The sequence below is a fragment of the Epinephelus fuscoguttatus genome, linkage group LG8, assembly GCF_011397635.1.
Source record: "Epinephelus fuscoguttatus linkage group LG8, E.fuscoguttatus.final_Chr_v1".
NCBI lineage: Eukaryota > Metazoa > Chordata > Actinopteri > Perciformes > Serranidae > Epinephelus > Epinephelus fuscoguttatus.
In genome coordinates this window covers 34,236,903-34,259,327 of record NC_064759.1, presented here as the reverse complement: position 1 = coordinate 34,259,327, position 22,425 = coordinate 34,236,903, and the positions used below count along the sequence as shown (strand labels likewise).

The window sequence follows — 22,425 nt, the reverse complement described above, 5'->3', positions numbered from 1 at the left end:
ACAGTAAAAACTGATGGAATGGTCAAGGTTGTCACAACGAAATTTAAGGTGTGCTGATGGATTTACATTGTTAACTCATGCATTGAGTAACATTACAAGTCAATTTTCCACCTTAAAAGTCCCCTGTAGTCGACCCTTTGAATTGAATTATTTTCTCGCAGACTACAGCTGCTGCTAGAGGCAGCAAAAACATAATTTTATTTTCTAGTTACAGTCTACTGCTATATGTAAAACTCTCCACAGTATGGACATCGGTTACATGAGCCTCAAAACCAGCTACAAGTCAGCACTTAGCAAGAGTGTCTGTTCTCTATTGACCAATCAAAGGACTGCAATGTTCACGGTTCCACCTTTTAGTACCAGATCTGTGTGCAAGGTACCCCAGCAAAAATGGGGCAACTTTTCACATTGGAGACCGACAAAAAGTGTACCGAACTGAACTGAACCATACTGTATACTGCATGGTGAAAACGAGGCTCTAGATTTCAATGTTGTTAATTTCACCCTATTTCAGATCATAATCCTGCTGGAACATGTCTGGTTGTTTCTAGAAGCTTTTATTGGCAGGTTTTCATGGTAAAAAGTGCCAACATGCTTATTTACAGCTACTCCCTGGCTGCAATGAAGGTGCAGAGATGAAACACTGACCAGTCAGAACAGACTGGTCTTTTTTGGAGAGGGGCTTAAAGAGACAGGCACTTAAAGGAGCCACAAGGGGCCACCGGCAGCAACTGAAATTTACATCGACGACAGGGATCCTATTGAGCCAGAGCAGCATCTGGCAGTCTGGTTGAGGTCAGTTGTTGTATAGCTTATGCTGCTGTAAGCTCTTTTATCTAGTTTCTTTTTAGCAAAATGCTCTGAGTGAATTTGAGTCCCTACTGGAGAACATTTTCTTAGTGTTTATGTGCTTTGATGTGCTATGCGAAAATTTAGACAAAGGGACATTGTTCAAAAGATAAATAAATTATAGCTGCTGCGCAGTGATGGGTCGGGTCCGGGCATTTTTAGGCAATTCTGAGCAACCTCAGGAACCTAAGACAGTCATCTACCGCTCTGAGCTAATTGGCAAGTAGCAACTCAACAGTGGCTTCACAAATTGAGTAAGCCATTCACTGTTGTGTAGGAAAGCAGCCATCCATGCATGGAAAGGCAGATTTGAAACCACTGTAAAAAATTCAGTTATTAAGACAAAAATCTGAAAATACACATATTACATCTAGACAGCATGGAGATGTTGGTAATTTGTTTGTAACAATGATTGATTTGCTCCATAAGTGAAAAACTGATTTTTAAAATTTTCATTTGTACGTTGACTCCAATTGTTCACATTAGAGCAAAATTCAAAATGCTGTCATTTTTTCATGAACATTGAAGATTTATTTAACAAAAATTTGCATGTATATGTTTATAGTACCGTTTACAGTCAAACATTTTGATGCACTGTAGGCTCAATTTTTGATAAATCAAAAATCTGAGAAACAGTTTTTGTAGGGCAGTCTGAAGATGCTCTGTAGCAAGTTTGGTGTCAATTAAGCAAAAATTGTGGGAGGAGATAGGTTTAAGAAGTTTTACAGTTGTTGAAAAAAAAACAGAGTGATAAACTTCATAATTTTTAACAGGTTTAAGTGTACAAAAGTTTCTTAAGTATTGGGGCTACAGTTTGATGGAAGTTGTGAAGTTGTAGCACGTATGGTTGTTGTGAATTTTCAAAGTTTTGAACTTTAGAAGCTTGCTGTAGCGCCACCATCAGGACTATTGGCTTGAGTTTACAGCTGAGGATATCTGGCATGAGACTGGACCTTTGTACAAAGTTTGGTGAGTTTTCACCCATGGGAAGTATGATTTCCTCGGAAGATAAAGAAGAAAGAAGAAGAATACCTAGGATTACAGTAGTGTCCTGGCAGCTTAGCTGCCCGGACCCTAATAAAATTGGATGCTTAAATGTGTATTGACATGCAAATTAATTGCACCAAATAAATGCCCCCAGTTTGTTAAGGCCTTAAAGCTTGTAGACAGTACAAGCATGAACCTGAAAACAAGCAGAATAGGTCCCCTTTGACCCCTGCCAGACATGAAATAAAAATATCTCTTCTTTTGCTGTCTAAATTTTAAGTTTTTGGGCTGTTCATTGTTATATCCCAACTTTTTATAGCAGTATGAAATTGATTTTTGAGTGTTTCAAAATTCAAGAATGTATCAGCCATGAACCCATAACATGTGTAAGCGTTTTTGATGACGATCCCAAAAATTTGTATTTTTGAAGAATCTTTACCGAGATAAGTACTGGGCCAAACATTTTACAGAATTAAATAAACTTGTTAGAGTTTTCTGTTGGACAAACTATGTAATTGTGACAGTTTTTAAATGATCTCAAACCCATCTTTGACATTTCGATTTAGGTGCCTGACTAATTTATTGTTCTATATATTATTTTGTTTAAAAGTCTCAGCTTTAAAATGCTTAACATTTGAGCAACTAAAAAAGGAAAAAATGATCCGCACACCGGTAGAGCTCCCATTAATCCATGATTTATTTTCTGTCAAGTGACGTTTCGAGCAACGCAGGCTCTTCCTCAGACTTGTAATAAATAAATAATAAATTGCTACAAGTCTGAGGAAGAGCCTGCGTTGCTCGAAACGTCACTTGACAGAAAATAAATCATGGATTAATGGGAGCTCTACCGGTGTGCGGATCATTTTTTCCTTTTTTGATGCATGTTAGAAGTTTATGATCCAGCACCCTTTCAGTATTTCTTTGGGATGTGCGTGTTATTATCTTTTTTCTAACATTTGAGCAACTGCAATTTTTTTTTAATTTCACCTATTTCTGGCATTTCTCTGAAGCCTTGCAAAGCTAAATGCTGGTGTTACTCACACTTCCATTTCCCCCTACATAATTTACCATTCATCCTTCATCACTCATCTCTGACATTTTTAAATTAAATTTTATGCCTGGGGAGCTGAATTCCCCGGACGGTGGCCCTCTTATTCAGGATACAGTCGGTTACAGTTGACTGCAGCTGGAGGTCGCAGTATGTGTTGTTAGAACTGCCAATAATTGGCTGGAGAATCGGTGAGCCAGTGCCTAAGTGGATTACGCTTGTCACTAATGGCAGTGACTTGATTATGAGTTGAGTGAAAGTCGGAGGCACCATCACAGTCCAGTACGATGTGAATGAGGTCTCATGGACACGGAAATTGAGTCTAATGGAAATTGTACGCCTGACTCCTTTTTTATAGAATTTATTCTGATATTTGAGTAATCTTACTGTAGATAACATTAACTACATGTCCATGCACAAAGAATTATGACGTAGGCTGGTTTGGGTCAATATACAGCTGCATAATTTGATCAGATTGGCTATTTTTATCCCTGAATCTTTTTTTTTTTAACTTGATCGGATTTTCTCAGGGTTCATTGGGGATGAAGAGGATCCAAGAATCTGCAAAGTATACTTGTAGAGACCAAAGAGGTTAGATGCCCCTATCAAATTTTAACCTCTTTTACTGAGTGACCAACTTCTGAATATTGCATTGGTTGTGTGCAGATAGTTTGAATAAAGTCCCAGCTTGGTTGAGGATGGAAGCATCTTCTTGTTGTCTTCACTGGCTGCTTTGGTTTACACTCCTCGGGGTTCAGCCTGCTGCTTTCAACCTCTCTGAAACAAATTGAGCTTTTCCTGTGTGGTCTAATCTTGACATAAAATCATGTAATGATTTGTATATTGAGGGCATCAGTGTGGCCTTCCAACAGATTTCATCGAATATTCCAAAAGGCCATTTTTATTAGATATCTACAGGTTAATTGCTTTGGCCAGGACACAAGTTCTGAATTTGCCTGTAAGCCCCTCCATTAATCATGTTTATTATCAGCCCATGTGGTAAAGAGTGTCATCTCATGTGGATCTGAGAGACTTTACTTATTGTTAGAGTAAAGACATAACAAGAGCAGAATATAGGCGAAGAAATTAACAGTGATCTAAGAACTGTTATTCCTCTCCAGGTTCACTCTTAATCTGTATGTGCTAAACTTGGTTTAATCCAACATAAAAAACCATACACCCCAGCCACTGAACAATTTCAGATTTCCGCTTATGTATCTTTATGAAAATGTTATCAGGGCACTTCAGGTACCCTTTGATCCAGTTGCATCAACAGCACTCTTTGGTGTAAAACCAGATACAGTGGTCTTGCCAAGAATTAAAGCAGACCTTGTGGCCTCTTTGTCCTTATTAGCGAGATGACTGATATTACTTCATTAGCAGTCACCCTCTCCTCTGCCCCTTGAGGATTGGATCTGAGATATTCTTCATTTTAGTAAATTAGAAAAGATGAAATATACACTGTGTAGGTCAATGGCAAAATTGTTCAAAATATAGCAACCCCTCTTTGACCATAGAGTGACAATACAGTTCCATAATGTATGTTATTGAAGCTGGCCATTTTTGTTGTTTTTATTGTTTCCATTATTTCTCCACTTCATTTAGCATATTTGGTCTTTAACACTACCAGTAGCTATTCCAATTTCCAATGAAGACAGACTGATTTTTGACTGGTAGTTTTGATGGGTTTGGTGGGGGGATTTTTATGTACATATTTACCATAGAAATATATCCTGTATATATTTGTCTTGTTTGTAATTGCTCTTTTTTTAGCCATACACGTTTATACGTCATCCTTGTAGTTGTTACTGTTATTACTGTTGTAAACAGTTAAACCTAACTAAGACATTCATTTTTGAGAGGCTAATAGCAGATTCCTCATGCATGCAAACATAGCTACAGAAGCAGTCTGTCTTCAGTGTGATGTCAAAAGCAAAACTGTTAAAACTTTGAGACAACTTTTCCCTCCCAGGAACTGCACAGATGGCTAAATGTCACCCCAAACAAACTGGAACGGCACTACACACTGACAGAGCATCAATCTTTCCTCTCCCAATCACTCTTCCTCTTCTCCTCAGTCCCCTCTTCTTCACGTCTCACACGCAGACATACTGTATATTGATGCTGTGCGCACGCGCTCGCCATCAATCCACGTTTATGTATCCCTAGTTATCTCGTTTAGTTCACAGTCAAACACCACTTAATTAAAGCATCAAGGTAAATGCTTCACTGTGGGATTTACAGCAGCTATTCTGGGCATCATGTTGGTTGTATAATGCCGTGGCAGCCACTATAAATCACTCCTACTCTACTCTGTGTGTGTTTTCAGCATTATAACTAGTTGGGAGGTCAATGCCATAGGACATCCTGTGGTGCTGCCGCTGAAGGTGTGCGAGGAGCTGCTGCAAGTGATAGATGACAGCAACTCCACACTTCCTGCATCTATGCGTCGCATGAGGTCCTATGAGGTAAGACAGCTACGGTATACTGTAAAATGCTTACCCCTACATTGTGTAATAACTGCAGAGAGAAGCTGAAAGTCTTTTAATTTATCTTCATGCTTTGTACAAAACAGCAGGGACTCCTGCAGCCGACAGCGATCACTTATTTCACTTACTTGTTACTTACAGCGCCTTGTTTATCCATTATTCAGCAGCAGCGCTTGACTTGTGTTTTTATCCCGCCTTAATTAATTTCATGATTCAGAGCTTTCAGTTAACAGCTTCGCTTTAGGGATTATGTGGGTCAATTGTAAGGTTTTACTTTTGTCAGCCCTATTCCAGCTTCTGTACACCTGTAACTGTGCAAAATGTGTATATTTAGCTCGAGTTGTGGAGAAAAAAAGCCTTTGACTAGAAAATAGGAGGCGTTAACTTTGCTGACACCTCTATTCTCCTACCCCTTTTCAACAAAGTGACGGGGTAATTAGCACCATTATCCTCCACTTCCTGCTCAGGAAGTTTAGGAAATGACTCCCACCACTTCAACAAGTTTTCCTCCTGCTATGAAGTATCAGAACTTGAATAACATACGGCGACAAATCTTTTAGGACGTCTGCTGGTGTACATCATGTGAAGCCTCTTTTATTATAAGCCCAGGCAGGGGGTCTTCACTTGAAGGCTTGGATTCTTTCTTTAATCTAAACTGGCGTGATGCATTGAAGAAGGGCTACTTTCTTGCCATGAGAAAAATAACCTATCCAAATATGTTTTTTGTGTAAAGATTTCACATACTGTAAGTAACTAAAACAAAATATACAGTCACCATGTGCACAAGTGGGAGCAAAAGAATTAAAGGCGATGTGGTCTTTAGTTTTGACAGACACCCACAGTACAGATCAGACATTTTTCTTTATCATAGTTAAAGTTTAATAAGAGGACAATTAGCTCTGCATTGGAAGAACAGTGCTGCTCTTTTGTTCCCATGTCTTCTACATGCGTCATAAGCTAGGGAGGATGCTGACTTTCTGTCTGCTTTGGACAGCTTTAACCTCAGGGCATTTTCACACAAGGTACAATTGATTCATAGAGTACAGTTGCCCCCAGACCCCCCCCCCCCCCCACCTCTGCACTCCCCTGTCGCTCAGCTTTTACATAAGTAATGTTTTTCTGTACCTGGGTGCACTTGCATCATCACATGCGGGACATTTGTTTATGTTGTCGATACAGTGTAGAAAATTCCCAAGACCATACAGTGGAGTCAAACATTGTGTTATGCCTACTATTGTTCAGACTTTGGAGACAACGTTAAGAAAGATCCTTTCGCCTGCCTTCCCACTTTATCACAAGTGGTCATGCAGTTCAGAGAATGAAATCGGCGCGTGCATATGCAGATTTTGAATGAGGCCGACGGTGTCTTTGCAACAACTGCTTGCTGACTTCTACTTTTGTCAAATAGCAGTCCACTTTTTGTTGTGATGCAGTTGGATTCACACCTGAAGCAAACCATCACTGAGAACACACAAACTGCAACCAAGATAATCTTTTCAAGGGGACCCAGGCACGGTTCATTGACCCATACATAGTGTAGCACTTACCAAACAAACTCAACTTTGGGGTCAAGTGTACTTAGATTCAGCCTTGGACCCTGATGTGAAAGCCTCCTCAATCTTTTAGCACAATAGTTCTCAACAGTACTCCCTAATGGCAGTGGCCACCCAGCAGGATAATGCACCATGCCACACTGCAAACATCGTTCAGGAATGGCCCAAGGAATGTGACAAAGACCTCAAAGTGTCGACTTGGCCTCCAAATTCCCCAGATCCCAGTCTGAATGAGTATCTGTGGTACATGTCATTGAAGCCTAGATCACATTACACGTCACTATCGTAATCTTTTCTTTCTGTCAGCGGGAGTCTTGCCAACTGGGTTACGACCTGTGTGTGCACACCACAAGATTTCTCCACCAAGCCCTTGCCGACAGAGCCCCAGATAACGCGGTGACGTCACCAAAGTTGGAGACGACACATCATAAAGGCATGGATATTCTTCCCAGTGTTGAATCAGATCTGCCTCCAGGGCCTGGGTCCAAACACAACGTGCTCCCTGTGATCCTGTGGACGCCACCATTTTTGTTGTTGCTTGCCGGCTTGTCAGTGTTGCCAGATCTTGGGAGAGTGTTACAAACCCAGCTCGTTACGGGAAAAGGGAAGTAACACACACACAACCCGATGGAAGGATTTCAAATTAGAGTGTATTTATTTATAAAGACAAATGGAAATTAATAGTGAAGTCAGCAGAAAGGGCCGCCAGGTGCTGTCAAATCAACAAATAAATATAACCAAAAGAGGACTCCTTAAAATAAAATGGTGCTATCTGTCTAATGTTTAACATAAATCGGGACTAACAACAAATCAGGCAATCTTAAAACAAAACCTAACTAACTGCTCTAGTGAAATGGTGAAAACAAAAATACAAATGACCAGCACCCCTAAACCTAGTGTTACTAAACAATGTGACAAAAACCTAACCATGAGTGCAGGTGATCGAAATCAGTGGTGAACTTACCCCTGGCCCAAATCTGGGTAATACACAAAACAAGAGCTAACGCTCACAGCACACAAATCAAGAGCTAACGCTCACACTATACAGAAAACTGAACCACACAAATAGAGCTTCTAAGGTGTCTGCCAGCGGCTGCAGGGCACTCCAGCCTTTTATATCCTTTCCCCGCGCCGTCGCCTTCTGATTGGCGGAACCCCGCACCAACCCGCCGCACCAATCAGTCGCCGGGGAATCCATCTAGGTGCTGGTAGGACACAACCAGGGCTATGGAAACAAGCCCAAAAGAAGCAACTATCATGCGTTTAAATAACTTATTAGACGGATATATATAGAGAGAGAAAGGTGATGTTTAGAGAGCAAGCCCAAATAAGCAACTCCACTTTAGAAACAATCCCAAAGTCACGGCTAATAAGTAGACCTGGCAAGTGGCAGCCCTGCGGCTTGTCCTCCTCACATTTCTTCCGTCCTCCTGCGTGCTGATGTGGAACGTATCCCGCCTCTCATTGGCTGATGCTCTTTGTCAGTCGTGTCAGACTTCTCCAGTTTTCTAGCATGCCAGATATCCAGTCTCAGTCACAGACGAGGAGGCGACTTACTCGTAGGCTTGTTCACACATGAGGATTCGTGGTGGCAGACTATCTGCCGAGCCGACTCACCTCCGACCCAAGGTGGCTCTCGAGATCCTCTGCGACGTTAAAATCGCAGTGTAAATCGTGTAGTGTGAACTAGGCTTAACCCACCTCACAACCCACTGGACTAAATGGATCTGCCACCAACACACTGGAGCCAGACGCCACAGGACACTCCCAGAGATCCTGTGTCCATGCCTCGACAGGTCAGAGCCAAGTCTCATCCGAGGAGGCCCCACCTTGGATTAGGGGTACATCTGGGGTACCGGCACATCACAAGAATCCTCAAACAGATTGGGACCTGGGAAATTTAGAAGCCAGGTCAACACCCTGAGCTTTTTGTTCACATTCCACAGGCCATTTCTAAACAGTTTTTGTAGTGTGGCATAGTGCTTTTTTCTGCTGGGGGGCCACTGCCCCTGGGGAGAACTGTTGCCATGAGGAGGGGTACTACTGCAACAGTGTTTGAGTGGGTGGAACATGTCAGGTGGTATCCACATGAACGCCAGAACCAAAGGTTTCCCAGCAGAACAAAGCTTTGGAACAAAATAATCAAAGTTATCCACGGTGGTTTTAATGTTTTGGCTGATCGGTTTACATAATAACAACATAATATTTTAGGTTGATAATGTTTTCTTTTTCTTTTTTTTACATTACATTGCCAGTATATTTTATTGAATGTGTTTGTGAGAGTCAAAGTGAGTGTGCACATGAACAAAGAAGAACTCAACAAATACCTACACTGCCTTGAGCACGTTGGACAACACCTAGGTGTTAGCTGTTAAAACTGAACAAAACTTTCATCACATACAAAATATTATTTATTTATATTTAAAAATCAGAACATTCACAATAATCAATCAAATTCAGCAGGCATGTAGAAACAGCTGTGTACACTGGTTTGCATCTCTCTCCTTCTCTCTGTCTCTCTTCCCTGTCATTTCCCTTCTGTCTGTGATTTGCTACAGTGGAGATAGGATAGGTTTGAGGTTTAGTGCCAAAAGTTCTATTTATAACCACAAAGAACAAGTAGGTAAGAAACAAGAGGGGAAAAAATGATAGTATCGCAATATTTTTGTGTGGCAATATTGTATCGTGACATGGACGCCAAGTACCAATTTGTGTGTTGTATAAATAGTGAATATTACAAATGCAAATTCAACTTTTGGTAGCCTACTAGAATGATGTATAATCAACTTCTTTTTTCAGTCCACTAGACACATGTTGCTGCAATAAAAATGACTGAAGTGAGATTAACAGACTCAAACCTTTATCTTAGTAAATAACAGAGATGTTGGCAAGGTTCTTAAGTTGGAGACATCATTGGCCATTAAAAAAGGCAATAAATTGCAATGTTTTTTATCCCAATACACACCATATTGCAACATGTTTAACGTAGTAGTGATAATGTATTGCGACTTTTGTATCGTGATAATATCATATCATATCATAGGGCCTCTGATGACTCTCATTTCACCATTTCACAGCACAAACACATTTGCAGGGGGTTGGGGGTGTTATTGGGTTCTCATTTTAATACAGATCTGTTGGAAAAATTAAAAAGTTAATCAACATTAGCATAATTAGCCAGCCACAGCTATTAAAATCTGCCAGGAGTTGCCATTGCGAGTGGCAAATCAACGGTTGTCAGCTCGAAATAAAAAGCTTCTTCTACCTCTGTCTAAAATCTGAATTTATTTCAAAAATCCTGCAGCTTTTGATTGGTACATGTGCCACCCTTATCACTGTAAACCTCTGTACTGGAAGATTGGAAAGCTTAACACAGCAACGGTAACTTAGGGGGCCGGGGATTAGCCCACAGTGAACCAAGATTCTGCAATTGGTTTGATAATGATGTATTGATGTTTCAGCCAGCTGCACACAGCACCTGTAACTTCAGTGTGCATACTACAGCGTGATCATAGTTTAGCATGCCACCATGCTGCTAAAGCCTGCTATAACAGGCCTGAGAGAGGCAATGTGTTTGTAATCTTTCTAGCTGTACTACAAAGTAAACTCCAATCTCAACAACAGTTGATTCGAAGCAGACTTTCTGAACTCATCTAATGTCAGCCTGAACTCAGAGAGAGACAGTATTTGTATTTTTCTATCCTGCTGTGCTCTTTCTTGTTGGAATAACACAATATCAAAGCTGAAACTCATCAGTATGTTTCCTGAGAAGAAGTGGAATTTGGAATAGAGGGCTGATTTACACCAGACTGCCATTCTAATGATCTCACCTACAGCAGGATCCTCTCTTGTTATAAAGGTAATGTGTGTCACACCGTAAAATGCTCCCTATAGTTTCACTTTCACACCTTGAGCCCCGAGGATGACAAACGAATGTAAAGTCAGAGGTGTTTGTCTTGTTTGTCTTACACATTTTGCTACAATGATAAACAGTATTGTTGTTTTCTGAGGCAACAACATGACAGAGGTGGTGGTGGTGGTGAGGGGGAATTAGGCTCTACTGAAATGGAGAAGGCTACAGATAGAGCGACCCAGACATAGGACATACTATCTGTCTGGTGCTGGAAGCAATTACAGCATTAAGGAGTGTGATAAATTGACACACTTGAACACTTCCTGATAGTAGAAGCTTGTGCTATAGGCAGCAAAGGACAGGAAGGTAATGTGATCATAGGGCCATCTAGAGTTACCAGAGATGGTCTGAGAGCGTCCGAGAGTCCCTGTTTAAAACACTGTTTGAAAAATACTGCAAGCAGTTAGATGGCGGTCTAGAGGCTTATTATGATCTGAAGAGTTGCATCTGATAGAGATGGGGAGATGGAGATGTGAGAGAGAAAGAAAAAACAGAGAGGGTGGGTACTGAGGATTGTGGCTCTCCTACTGTTGGCTTTTGAAGGCTCAAGTGAGCAAAAGCCTCCTTGAGAAAAGCAGTAACAATTTGCAATCACTTCTGCGTCGTTTAAAGAAAAATGTTTCATTGTGTTTGTATTTTGGTTGATATTTTTAATACCTATGCTAATACTTTACCCACTAACTTCACTGTTGTAAGGGTGCAACAGTATTTCTAGAGACATTCGTACTGTGAGACCAGATTTATAAAATGTAATCTAACAATTTAAAATCACTTATTCAGAAGAGAAAATGAATGACGGGGGAATGAAGGGATGTTAAAGGCCCAGCACAACCACAGGTGCTTTCACTTACTCTGGCTGATTAGACCGCTGCTCAGGCTGAAGTGGAGCTACACTGAAAGCTATATGACATCACCAAACTGTACTTGTAGAGATTTTTTTATGGCAGACAGTTTGCTTCGTCATGCTGAATAAGTACTGGTGTAATTATTAACAACTGTATTTCATTTAGGTGAGGCATTTAAAGTCATCTTATACTGTTGTATTAAACAAGATGCTATGCAGTCATATATCAGTTCAGTAATGAGAATGTGACAATGAAGAATGATTAAAAGCTAAAGTACACTATCCCCAGAGAGCAACAGAGATTCAGCCACAGTGTCGTTGAGATCAACTTATAATTTTGTTCACACCTTATGTGGATCAAATAATAAACAATTTGCTATTACTGATAAAGAATTGTCACGTACATTTAAATAAACTTATTGGAAAAAACATGTTAAATATGGCAAATATCTGCATATGTTTACATGAAATAAAATACGAAAGTCCTGAATGGTTTCTCAGAAATGGAGAGGCACACATACCATGATAATAATGGAAAAACATAACTATATAACATACTAAGACTAGGACGTTAATCTCTCAAGTGTCACTCTAAATTAGCCTATAGTAAGTTAACAGGACAAACAATACCCAAACATTAATAGCTAAGATTTAACATCATTTAAATGCTGTTTGGTGGACTAGACATATCCCGAATTAAACAGAACACTTTTATGAAGTATCAGAGGCCGGTTGCACAAAGCACCTTGAGTCTTCTCCTTAAGGTTTTCTAAGTATTTCACCTTATCTTGGTCTTATACTTAAGGATTTACTTGCACAGAGGACCCTAACAACCACAGTAATGAAAAAAACATAAGGTACCTCTGACTGCATCTTAACAACAACATGGCTGAGTTTGTGGGTGTAAATAAGTTAATTGAAGGCATCCCAAGAAGAGTGTTCTGCGAACAGGAGAACCCAATTGACACTCTTAATGGTAAGTAATTGATTTTGCACTATAATTGCATTATTTGTTTCAACACCTGGAGTTGGATCACTAGACTTTCCAAACCTGCGCTCTTCCAGCCTGTTTACATTAATGATCTGCGGTTTTATGTAACAGGATCTTTCCAATCAGTTATTGGCGAGGTATTTTATGTACACAAGTCAATCCTGTGTCACGTCATTCACTGGATTTCAAAGGCTCTCATCTGTCTGCTGAATGTCCTTCCAAATTCAGTGCTTCATGTTTTCTGTTATTTTCAGATCAAATTTACTTTTCAGTTTCTTTCTTTTATTGAATTCCCTTAGAATTTTTTTCTTCCTCCGATCAATTTGGTTGTCATGGCTTCTTATCCTCTTTATTTTTTTTTTACTATCAGGCCAACCTTGTGAGAGGTAGCCAAGGCTCTCACAAGTGAATGTATAAGCAAAAAATGGTCTCCATGGAAACAGTAGAATTTTATTATTGCTATAATCTCTTTCAGTTCAGTAAATGCCTTAACATCTTTTCTTGACTATGGAAACCTTTTAAGAGATTCCGTGCAACACCCTTCAGTAATTTCACCTAAGAAAACTGAATCTTAAGTGTCATACTTAAGGAGCAAACTTAAGGTATGTTGTGCAACCAGCCCCTCACTGTGCTTTGCTATACATTTATTTCAACCCAAATTGAGAGAAATAATCAAACTGAGTATTTGTTTAACAGAGTTGGTGTGATGTTGCCTCTGCAGGAGATGACAGCACTGTCAGGTTAACAGTAGCTCAGCAGGCTGTTCTGAATTTTGACATCTGCCAGCAGTCATCCCAAAACAACAACAAACAAACATTGAGTTGTTTACTGAATTAGCTCCTCAAACTCCGAGTCCAGGCTAGCTAGCATTATTAACCTCCTGCATGCCTGATCCATCCTGTAATATTAGCTTGTCCGTGGCACCGAATCAGATCCATTATTTATTTGAAGATCCAGCAGACAAGGTAAGGCTGGAAAGCATTCTTCAGTTCTCATGACATACCATGTGGTTTTCTTAGTTTTACAAGAATCTTCCAGTCGGCGGAATTAATTGCAAATGGCAGTGTTCAACAGCCCGTCGTTGGGTGTGCCAGCTCTTGCAGTCTCCACTGGTTACTCACCTATTATCCCTATTTATTTTTTTTTTTTGTGTATAGTCAGATGTTACTAGAGTACAAGTAAAGGATGGACATATATTCTTAATGATTATTACCTTTGAAATAGTCAATGAAGGACATCACATGCTCAAATTTAATTGGATGTTTAAGTGTTGTAGAACCATATTCTCTTCTTTTGTATGACTATGATCATCTTGTTGAGCCATTTCTCAAAGCAGAGGGGTGTTGGTGATTCCCAACTGATTAGAATCATCTTTTCGGCAGTTACCATACCCAGCATCAATGTCAGTAGCTCCTCAGATGTGTGGTTCAAAACAGACCCTGAGCATCCAGAGAGTGCCAGTTTTCGGTGAGGGGGGATATCTCTTCCTCATACCCTGGAGATCCACTGAAATATTTTGCACCAATAATTGTGTAATTGAGGACAAAGCCAGAAAAGATGTGTTAGAGAGCCCTCTGAACTTTTGCATCTGCCACATTAATGGGAAAACAGATGAATAAATTTGGTTTAGCTTGGTCTTCAAATAATAAACACTATTTTTGATGGCAGCCAAAGGCCAAGAACTGGTTGCTAATTTGTGAAAATGGTTGGCAATGGCAATCTTGCAACCGTTACTGTTGAGTCATGTAATTAGGTTTAAGTGTTGTCTGAACATTGGACTGCTCATACATACTCCTACATAGGCAACAGCCTTTTTCACTGCTGACAGTTTGACTCATAGCAGGATAAGCAATGGGGTAACTTATAACATTAACAATGGATCTGTTCCATTTAAGTGTCCTAGCCAGCCTAGCAGGCCAATCCAGTGAGCAAGCATGCACAATAGGCCTTCCCCACAAAACACATTTTGACGTGTCACAGTAGGAAAAGCACAGGTGTAAATGGTAAAATTTAATGAATTCCATTTCGCTGCTTCAGTTTCAGGCTCCTGGTATTGTGCATGCTGGCACATGCTGTCACACTGTCAGCATGGCTTACAGGGACACTTGAATAGAACAGAGCCATCGACAGTGAGCCAGCATGCACAGTGCCAACACCCTGGAACGGCCTCACCTAAATGGAATTAATTAAATTTCATCATTTACACCTGTGCAGAATGCCTGCTGTGAAAAAGGTTGTTAAAAAAAAACTACTACAGCTTTAACAGCTGCCATATAAATAGCTCCTGCAGGCTGAAAAGAGGACATCCAATTTGGTGTTAAAGTATGTTCGTAAGGAAACCCAAATTACGTCCAGGCATGCTCAGTTCTACATTACATATGCAACCAAATGGTGTCATATCCATACACTTAAGGTGGATCTCACTGACCGCTCGCATTTTGTTATCAGCACAATACATGAGTACAAACCCGAACAGCCCAATCCATCTATAACAGCAATAAATCAGAGCTAAAAAGTAACAGTTTTGAATTGGGTGTGTGTGTCTATGTGTGTTTTTCTTCTATAATTTTAGCCCTAATATGTGTCTACTGTGTGGGCTGCTGTGTTCCCCGCTTCCTGTCCCTGGGCCGGCCGATGTAATGGGGTGTAAAGTGGCTCAAGCTCTGAGTGTCACTCTTTAGCCCGGGAACAGAAAACACCTCCCTCCCACCTCGTTATTCTCCTCCTCGCTCCCACAGAGACAGCATATCAGTTAGACAGAAACTGAACCCAAAACTGATCCAACGTTTTACAGTGAAGAACTGAGGAGATATATCGATCACACATCGCCTCAGTCTTTCTGCACTCGACGCAGCTCTCCACCAGGAGCGGCTGCATTTTGTCGAAATAAATTACTTCCCCCAAGACGCACACGTCTCGATTCATTGCACGTGCACCAATGGATGAGAGGGGGAATTAATCAACAGAGCGTGGGGTTTGTGATTCTGTTCTTAGTTAGTGTTTACATCAGGATATCTCTGCTTTACAGTATAATTTAGGCTGATAGGTTCGTTAATTAAAAAAGATGTTGTAATGGTAAGTCAGTGTTGTTTGCCTCTAATGACATAAATGTCACAGTTTGTTGATTTAGATGTTTAGTGAATGATGGATTTATACTGTATGGTTGCTGTCACGTTTGTTCAAAGGTCTGAGAGATCATGGCAAAATGTGATTGTGGTAGCACCTATTGTAGTGGGAACTACGACAGAGGCAATTTCGAGTAATTTACCAGTTGTTAATATGTCTGTCTGTCTGTCTGTGGACAGATTTTATCAATTTAATAACGTCACAGCCGTGCAAGGTGCAGTCATGAAAATGTACAGTTATCTAGTTGAGATCAAAATGAAGACTGAGTTCGTACATGGGTGAGACCGAGCAACGGGGCCAGAAGTAGGGGGCTAGGAGGTATCCATACCATTTCCCAATTTTGCATCCAATAAAATACTTGCTCCCCCACTTGTCACTCCCCCATGACTATAAATTCTGCCAGTTAGCGACTAGGACACAAGAGCCTACGAGCTAGATAGCAGTTGTGGGTCGTGTCTATGTTTTTGGTTGTGCCAACTCCCACAATCTTTTCCCCTTCCCTTTCAACCCAAGGTTAAAGGTTCTGAAAATGAGACTTTGACCGCTAATATAGCAGCAAACAACTATTTGCCATCTCATTTACTTGTTAATCAGATGGCAAATAGCTGTTTGCTGCTATTTGCCATCTCATTTACTTGTTAATCACCGCCACTCTGAACTGAGCACTACCTGGGCCATGCATGGGCAGAAGAGCGTTGCCACTTATTCATCTGTCCTGACTGATACCGCCATCTTGACCCACGGTGGCAGGAAGTGTAATGCCAGCCTCCACCCCCCTTGCAAGGTAACGCTTCATTGACACTGTTAGACCTTGCAGCTGTTAGAATCGTTGGCACATCCAGCAGCTGCCACTTTGGCTCAGCTGCCCCTATGTTTGCTTGTGACGTGAGATTGGCTAATGTAACACCAACCAATATCCACAAAATTGTTGTTCCTAGCTTCCTGTTTTTACAGAAGACACGTGAATATGTGGAATCAAATAGCGTTTTGCCAGCCATTTCAGGGAAACTTGCTTATTTTTGTGACCATTAAGTTGCTGAAGATCAGAACACTTATTGGTGATTGGTGATTGTTATTTTCCTCCTAAACACGAATATGGGAATATATATTTTAATAAGATAATGCTCAGGGCTGAAATGAGCCTGTCTGGCCTGTGGGTGCAGCTAAAAAAATGTCAGGGAGCCGTTTTATTACACTCAATTGTCTTTTTTTTATCCCTTACTCCTGTCCTTACTAACCACATTGGAATATGTTGTTTGAGAATGCTGCTCATTAATCATGTGTGCACTCAGCAAGTACCATTCAGCCTAGTAATAAGTTGATGACAGCTACATTTACTCACTGCTTGAAATACTATGTAGCATTAACAGAGAGTGTTGAAGTCTCAAAAGGCAGTAATCAGAACCAGTTGTGGTTCTTTTGTTTAAATTTGTCCATGTCCTTAGAGTGGTGTGGAGACACTTCTAAGGATGACAATAGAAATAACAGAGGTAAGTGAAATGATATGGGTCAGTGGCTTTGTCCATAATGCCAGGAATATATCCTTGTTTACCTCTTTATCTGCTTGAACTGCAAGACTGTGCTTTCAGTGTATTGTATTACTCTGTCTAGCAACAGCACCAACTCGTTTCCTCCGTCATGTTCTGGTTTTCCACACCTTCTGTCTGTCTCTTGACGTGTGAAGAAACATTTACCATGCCGCTCGCCAAGTTTTAAGTGTTATGATAACAGTCCCTGGCACCACGCATCAAAGAGTGTGTGTTTGTTGGAAAGACTTCCTCACGTCTTCTCTTCTCTTCTCTTGTCATTGTCTCAGACCCTGTTAATACTCACCCATTAACCTCCGCTTGTGTAAAGTCCCTTCCTCAACTGAAGAGCTGTTGTATAGAAATGGAAAATAAAACCAAAGATTATCTCTTGCCACAGGTAGATGCATTACTCTAAAGGCTTTGCAGTGATGTTTTTATTTCGCTGTGCTCAAAGGAATTTCAATGAGATCAAAGAAGTGTTACACCCGTAAGCACATTATCATCAAGTGTTCTGGGAAGACCTGCTGTCAGCATCCCTGCCAGTTTAAAGACCTTCATGTAATTTTACCGCTGTTAAATATAAGCTACCTGAGAACCCCTTGTGTGTGGCATCTTATTAAATAAACAGTTGATTCCCAAAAAAGTTAAAGGTTCTGTAGGTGACATTCAGAGCATTAATACAGCAGCAAGCCACTATTGGCTTTGTTAAGATACAGTAGAGTAATGGTGCACTGAGCAGGGAATAAACTCACAGTACCTCTGTGATTTGTTGGGGTCCAGCTGCACATGCATGTTTGTGCATGTGCGTATCCCATCAGCTAGCTCATCACCAACGCTTTGCACTGCACTCAAATGGTGGTTACCACTAATATGGGGGCGGCGTCATCGTGGAAATGTAGCGCCCACCCTGCTTAACACTGTTAGCACTCTCAGCACTGTCGCCGCTGTTTAGCACTGTTTATGGAGTTAGCACCATTAGCTGCTAGCCCCAGCTCAGTTACTTCCATGCTGAATACCGTGTCCAGACAACTGATGCACTTTGAATTCCCCCATAGAGACCCTTTAAATGTACTCATCAGGAGCAAGCGGGAAGTAGTGAGTCTTTGGATATGCTTGTGATTCGTCTTCTCAGTCAGGCTCTCAGTCAGCTGGTATGCCTCTTGAACATTACATTTTGTGTTGTGGTTATACTTGAGGTTCAGGGCCATAGAGGAACCACCACTTGCTTAACATAAACATATAGATTATAGCAGCTTTAAAGACCCTGAGAAGTATTTATTTTAATCAGAAATCAACCAATAACTCAATATTTATAATGGTAGATTTCTGTACTGTATTTATCTTTATTTATGTATTCTTAAAGATTATTTTTAGACATTTTCTGCTTTTGTTAGATAGTGAAACAGACAGACAGTTAAGGCAGGGCAGACAGAGGGGATGAACATGCAGACAAGGGCCCGGGCCGGACTTATACCCGGGCCATTGCCAGGGGCTGAAATATTTCATTTATCTTTATGTATTTGTTTTTGTCCTGGTCAGGGGTGGGTGATGCTTTGTTGCAAAAGGTGATGGCATGCATTTCTGTGCTCAAATGAGAGTTACAATCAAAATGCGATGACAGTTGTGTCAATCAAATCTGATCAAACCACACCTACACAGTCTCAGAGGAGCTGAGTTTTTGTGTAATAAACTTTTAAAGGTGTAGCATGTAGAATTTAGGGGCATCTATTGGCAGAAATGGTACAGTATATAATATTCATATTGATGTTTTAAGTAGCTTATAATCACCTTAAATAAGAATTGTTGTGTTTTTGTTACCTTAGTATAAGCTTTTATATCTACATACAGAGCAGCTCCTCTTGTTTGACAGTGGCCCCCAAGTGTAGTTTCACTTCCTGTTATAAAAAATAACATGTTTTCAACAGGAATATGATCTGATATCAGATAGAAATTAACATCGGCAACCAAGATGACATGTCTCCCTGATGTTAGCATGTAGCTACATGTAGCATGTATGTAAAGTAAACACTTGCAGTGGCGTGTCTGGAGCAAATGACCATATAAAGAAGACAGTCACAAGCTGTCATCAGCTTGTTGAGAAAGCAGAAAAAACTGTAACAGCATATACAGAACAGTCTGAGGTTTTTGCTCACATGGATCACTTTTACCTATGTTTATCTCATTATTTGAAATTTTGGCCATGTTTTATATGAACATCCTTCACTGTAACATTATATACAGTATATGTATATAGCAGAAAATTATGAAGAGCATCATAGGGCCCCCTAAATGAAATGCAAATAAGCATGCTTTTTTAATCAGAAATTTAAATTTGCTTTTTGCTTATTTTGCCATGAATATTAAATGTTATAGAGAAATACATTAGCTCTAAATAAACTTTTCAAAGGCTTAAAGCAAGAGCTCATTCAGTGTTTCAACATCATTCCACTCAAGTTTCATATCACTCTGGGGCTGCCTGGTGCAGCCTCGGCTCTAATGTCAGTCACTGTACAGCTCAATGGAAGGAGTTGTGGTTTTTGTGCCTTGCTCAACTTGTCAAATGGGGCACTGTACAACCTTTCTCCAACTTCAATGTAGTAACCCTTCAAACACAGGCCAGTTTCTCTCCTCTACATAGACTTCCGTTGCTCTGGTTCAGAATCCAGATATGGTTTGTTGTCAGGTTTTCACTTACCAGGAATTTGCCTTGGGGTCTGGTGCATACAGTAAACATATTAAGAGGAAATAAAAAATAAAGGCAGGTTCTTCATCACACTTTGTTTTATTTTTTCTGGGCCTCACAGCTCACCTCTAGTTGCCGTTTGTTATCATTTGTATGAATTACCATTGATGCGGTTGAGTGGCGAGCAGACATTGGCTTGGGGAAGGAGTAGACAGGGCCTTGAGTGAGGCAAATGCCCTCATCCATCATCCCAATATAGAGCCCTCAGTGGAGCGCAACCATTGTCTGCAGCAGGCAAACACCCAGGAATAGCAGATGGAGAGAGAGAGAGGCAGGGAGGGAGGGAAGGCAGAGCAGAGCTGATTTGTTTTCTGCGCTTTGTTTATCTGCATGTGTGTTTTTGAAGTTGATTAAATCTCTACCACCTGTGGTGTTTTTGTTGTTTGAAGGCGGTAATTGCAGATAATGTGTTTCTGTGCTGATCAGCAGACCGTAGAGATCCAGTACATCTGTGCTTTGGGGAACAAAATTCCTCATTGTACAGTACAAAGTGGAGTTTTCTGAAAGTTAATCTGTTTTTAATTTATTCTCATGTGTCACAGTTGTCCGCATAGATTTGTACCTCTCCTAAACTTTTTGCTTGTTGTTCTCAGGTGGCGTACCTGAGACTGTGAGGCCAAAGATCGGATGCCAGGAGGTGAAGACTTCACTCTTGGAGAATTCAAGAGGATGCTGAAAAAGCTGAGAGAGGAACTTTTGTGAACATGTTTGTATTTGTTAAGGTATAATCCTGCACAGTTTTCCAGTAAGTATGAGAATGGAGATTACCACAGAAGGAAATGTGTCGACTCCTCCAGACAGATTCATGTTGAAACAGGTTGTTGCCAAATTTCTTAATGTTAACACCCATCCAGTAAATGCAAAAGTGGAAGAGAATAACATTGTCAGAATAGTTTTTCATAGAGTAGATGATAACATCTTGTTGTATAATTTTTACTTCTTATGTATAATTAAATCAACATGTATCATAGTGGTTTCAAAGCCTGTATGTGTACATTGTATTTTTGTCCATGCCTAAACTTAATTTTGTATTTTTTTTTTTTTTACCATTCTCAACAAAAACAGATTAAACTGTTGTATTTTTGAAAGTCTCACCTCTGCCTTTCTTCTTTTCCATCTGCCAGAGAGCACTGCTGGTTGATATGTGGGACAGTGTTCTTGAGTTGGCTCTTGATAAAAGCTTATTATAGAGGCACTTCAGCCCCAGGGTACAGCAGTGCATCCTCCACTTGAGTGTAATTACAGCTTGTGGAGCTAGGTGATTTTTTGTCTAGTTGTGGGTTTATTTGTGTGTGCCAGGGATTGATGGTGTTTATGTAACATGCGTGGTAGGGAGAACCCTTGCGAAAATGTATAGTTAAACACTCTTCACCTTCTAAAATGTATCATGATGTGAGCTGGTCGGTCAAGTAGCTCTCACAGAAAGTCAAAGTACTTTTTACACATTAGTGGTGTGATGCTAGGGATGGCAATGTCAGACTGTGATTTGGTTCAGACTAAAATATCTCAGTGTTGTTGGATGTCCTGCTGTGACATCTTTATACAGACATTCAGATGATTCCCTGACCTAGCGTTGACATTTTTGGTTCTGAGTGAAACGGCTCCACAACTATGAGATGGATTGCCATGAACTTCTCTAAACACACTCATGGTCCTCAGAGGGTAGATTCTATTCATTTAGGTCATCCCCTGACTTTTCATGTAGTTGCCACCATTAGGTCAAAGTTTCCACCTAACCAGAGATTTCTTGATATCTACCAGGTGCACTGACACAACATTTTGTATAAACATTAATGGTTTCCAGATGATGTATCCTACTGGTTGTAGTAATCCTCTGATTTACTTTGAGTAACACACATTAATTTCCCCTCAAAATTCATTTTAATAACTTTCTTCCTTGTGACGAAACACCTGCTAAACCAATCACACGCCAATCGGCCACAGCTATCATTTGTGTTTAGTGCTAATTAGCAAATGTTTGCATGCTGACATGCCTAACTCAAGCCTCAGACATACTTTCCACAGTGAACATCTGCGGAGAGCTGTGGATTTGTACCATTCATACTACAGTAGCGGGTCTGCTGCTGCTGCCATGCTGTTTTTTGTATGCTTTTAAAGACAAATTATATAAACCCAGGTAATGGTAAAAGGAAAATGGACTGTACTTGTATAGCGTTTTCCTAGTCTTCTGACTACTCAAAGCGCCTTTACACTAAATCACATTTACCCATTCACACACTGGTGCCTGAGGCTACTTTACATGGTGCAACCTGCTACTCAGTAACCATTCACAAGCTCTCACACACCGATGGAACAGCCATCGGGAGCAATTTTGGGCTTAGTGTTTTGCCCA

General features: G+C 40.5%; 1 protein-coding gene across 1 annotated transcript in view; it reads left to right on the top strand.

Annotated features, from left to right (window-relative positions):
- The window catches only part of ube3d (ubiquitin protein ligase E3D), a 35,932-nt gene extending 14,824 nt beyond the window's left edge, over nucleotides 1-21,108 (top strand). The window contains exons 9-10 of the mRNA XM_049584358.1: nucleotides 5,214-5,352; nucleotides 20,666-21,108. Of these exons, the coding sequence (XP_049440315.1) occupies nucleotides 5,214-5,352; nucleotides 20,666-20,686 (160 nt within the window). The 3' untranslated portion in view covers nucleotides 20,687-21,108. The remainder of the gene's footprint in view (nucleotides 1-5,213; nucleotides 5,353-20,665) is intronic.
- The last annotated feature ends 1,317 nt before the right edge of the window (nucleotides 21,109-22,425 follow it).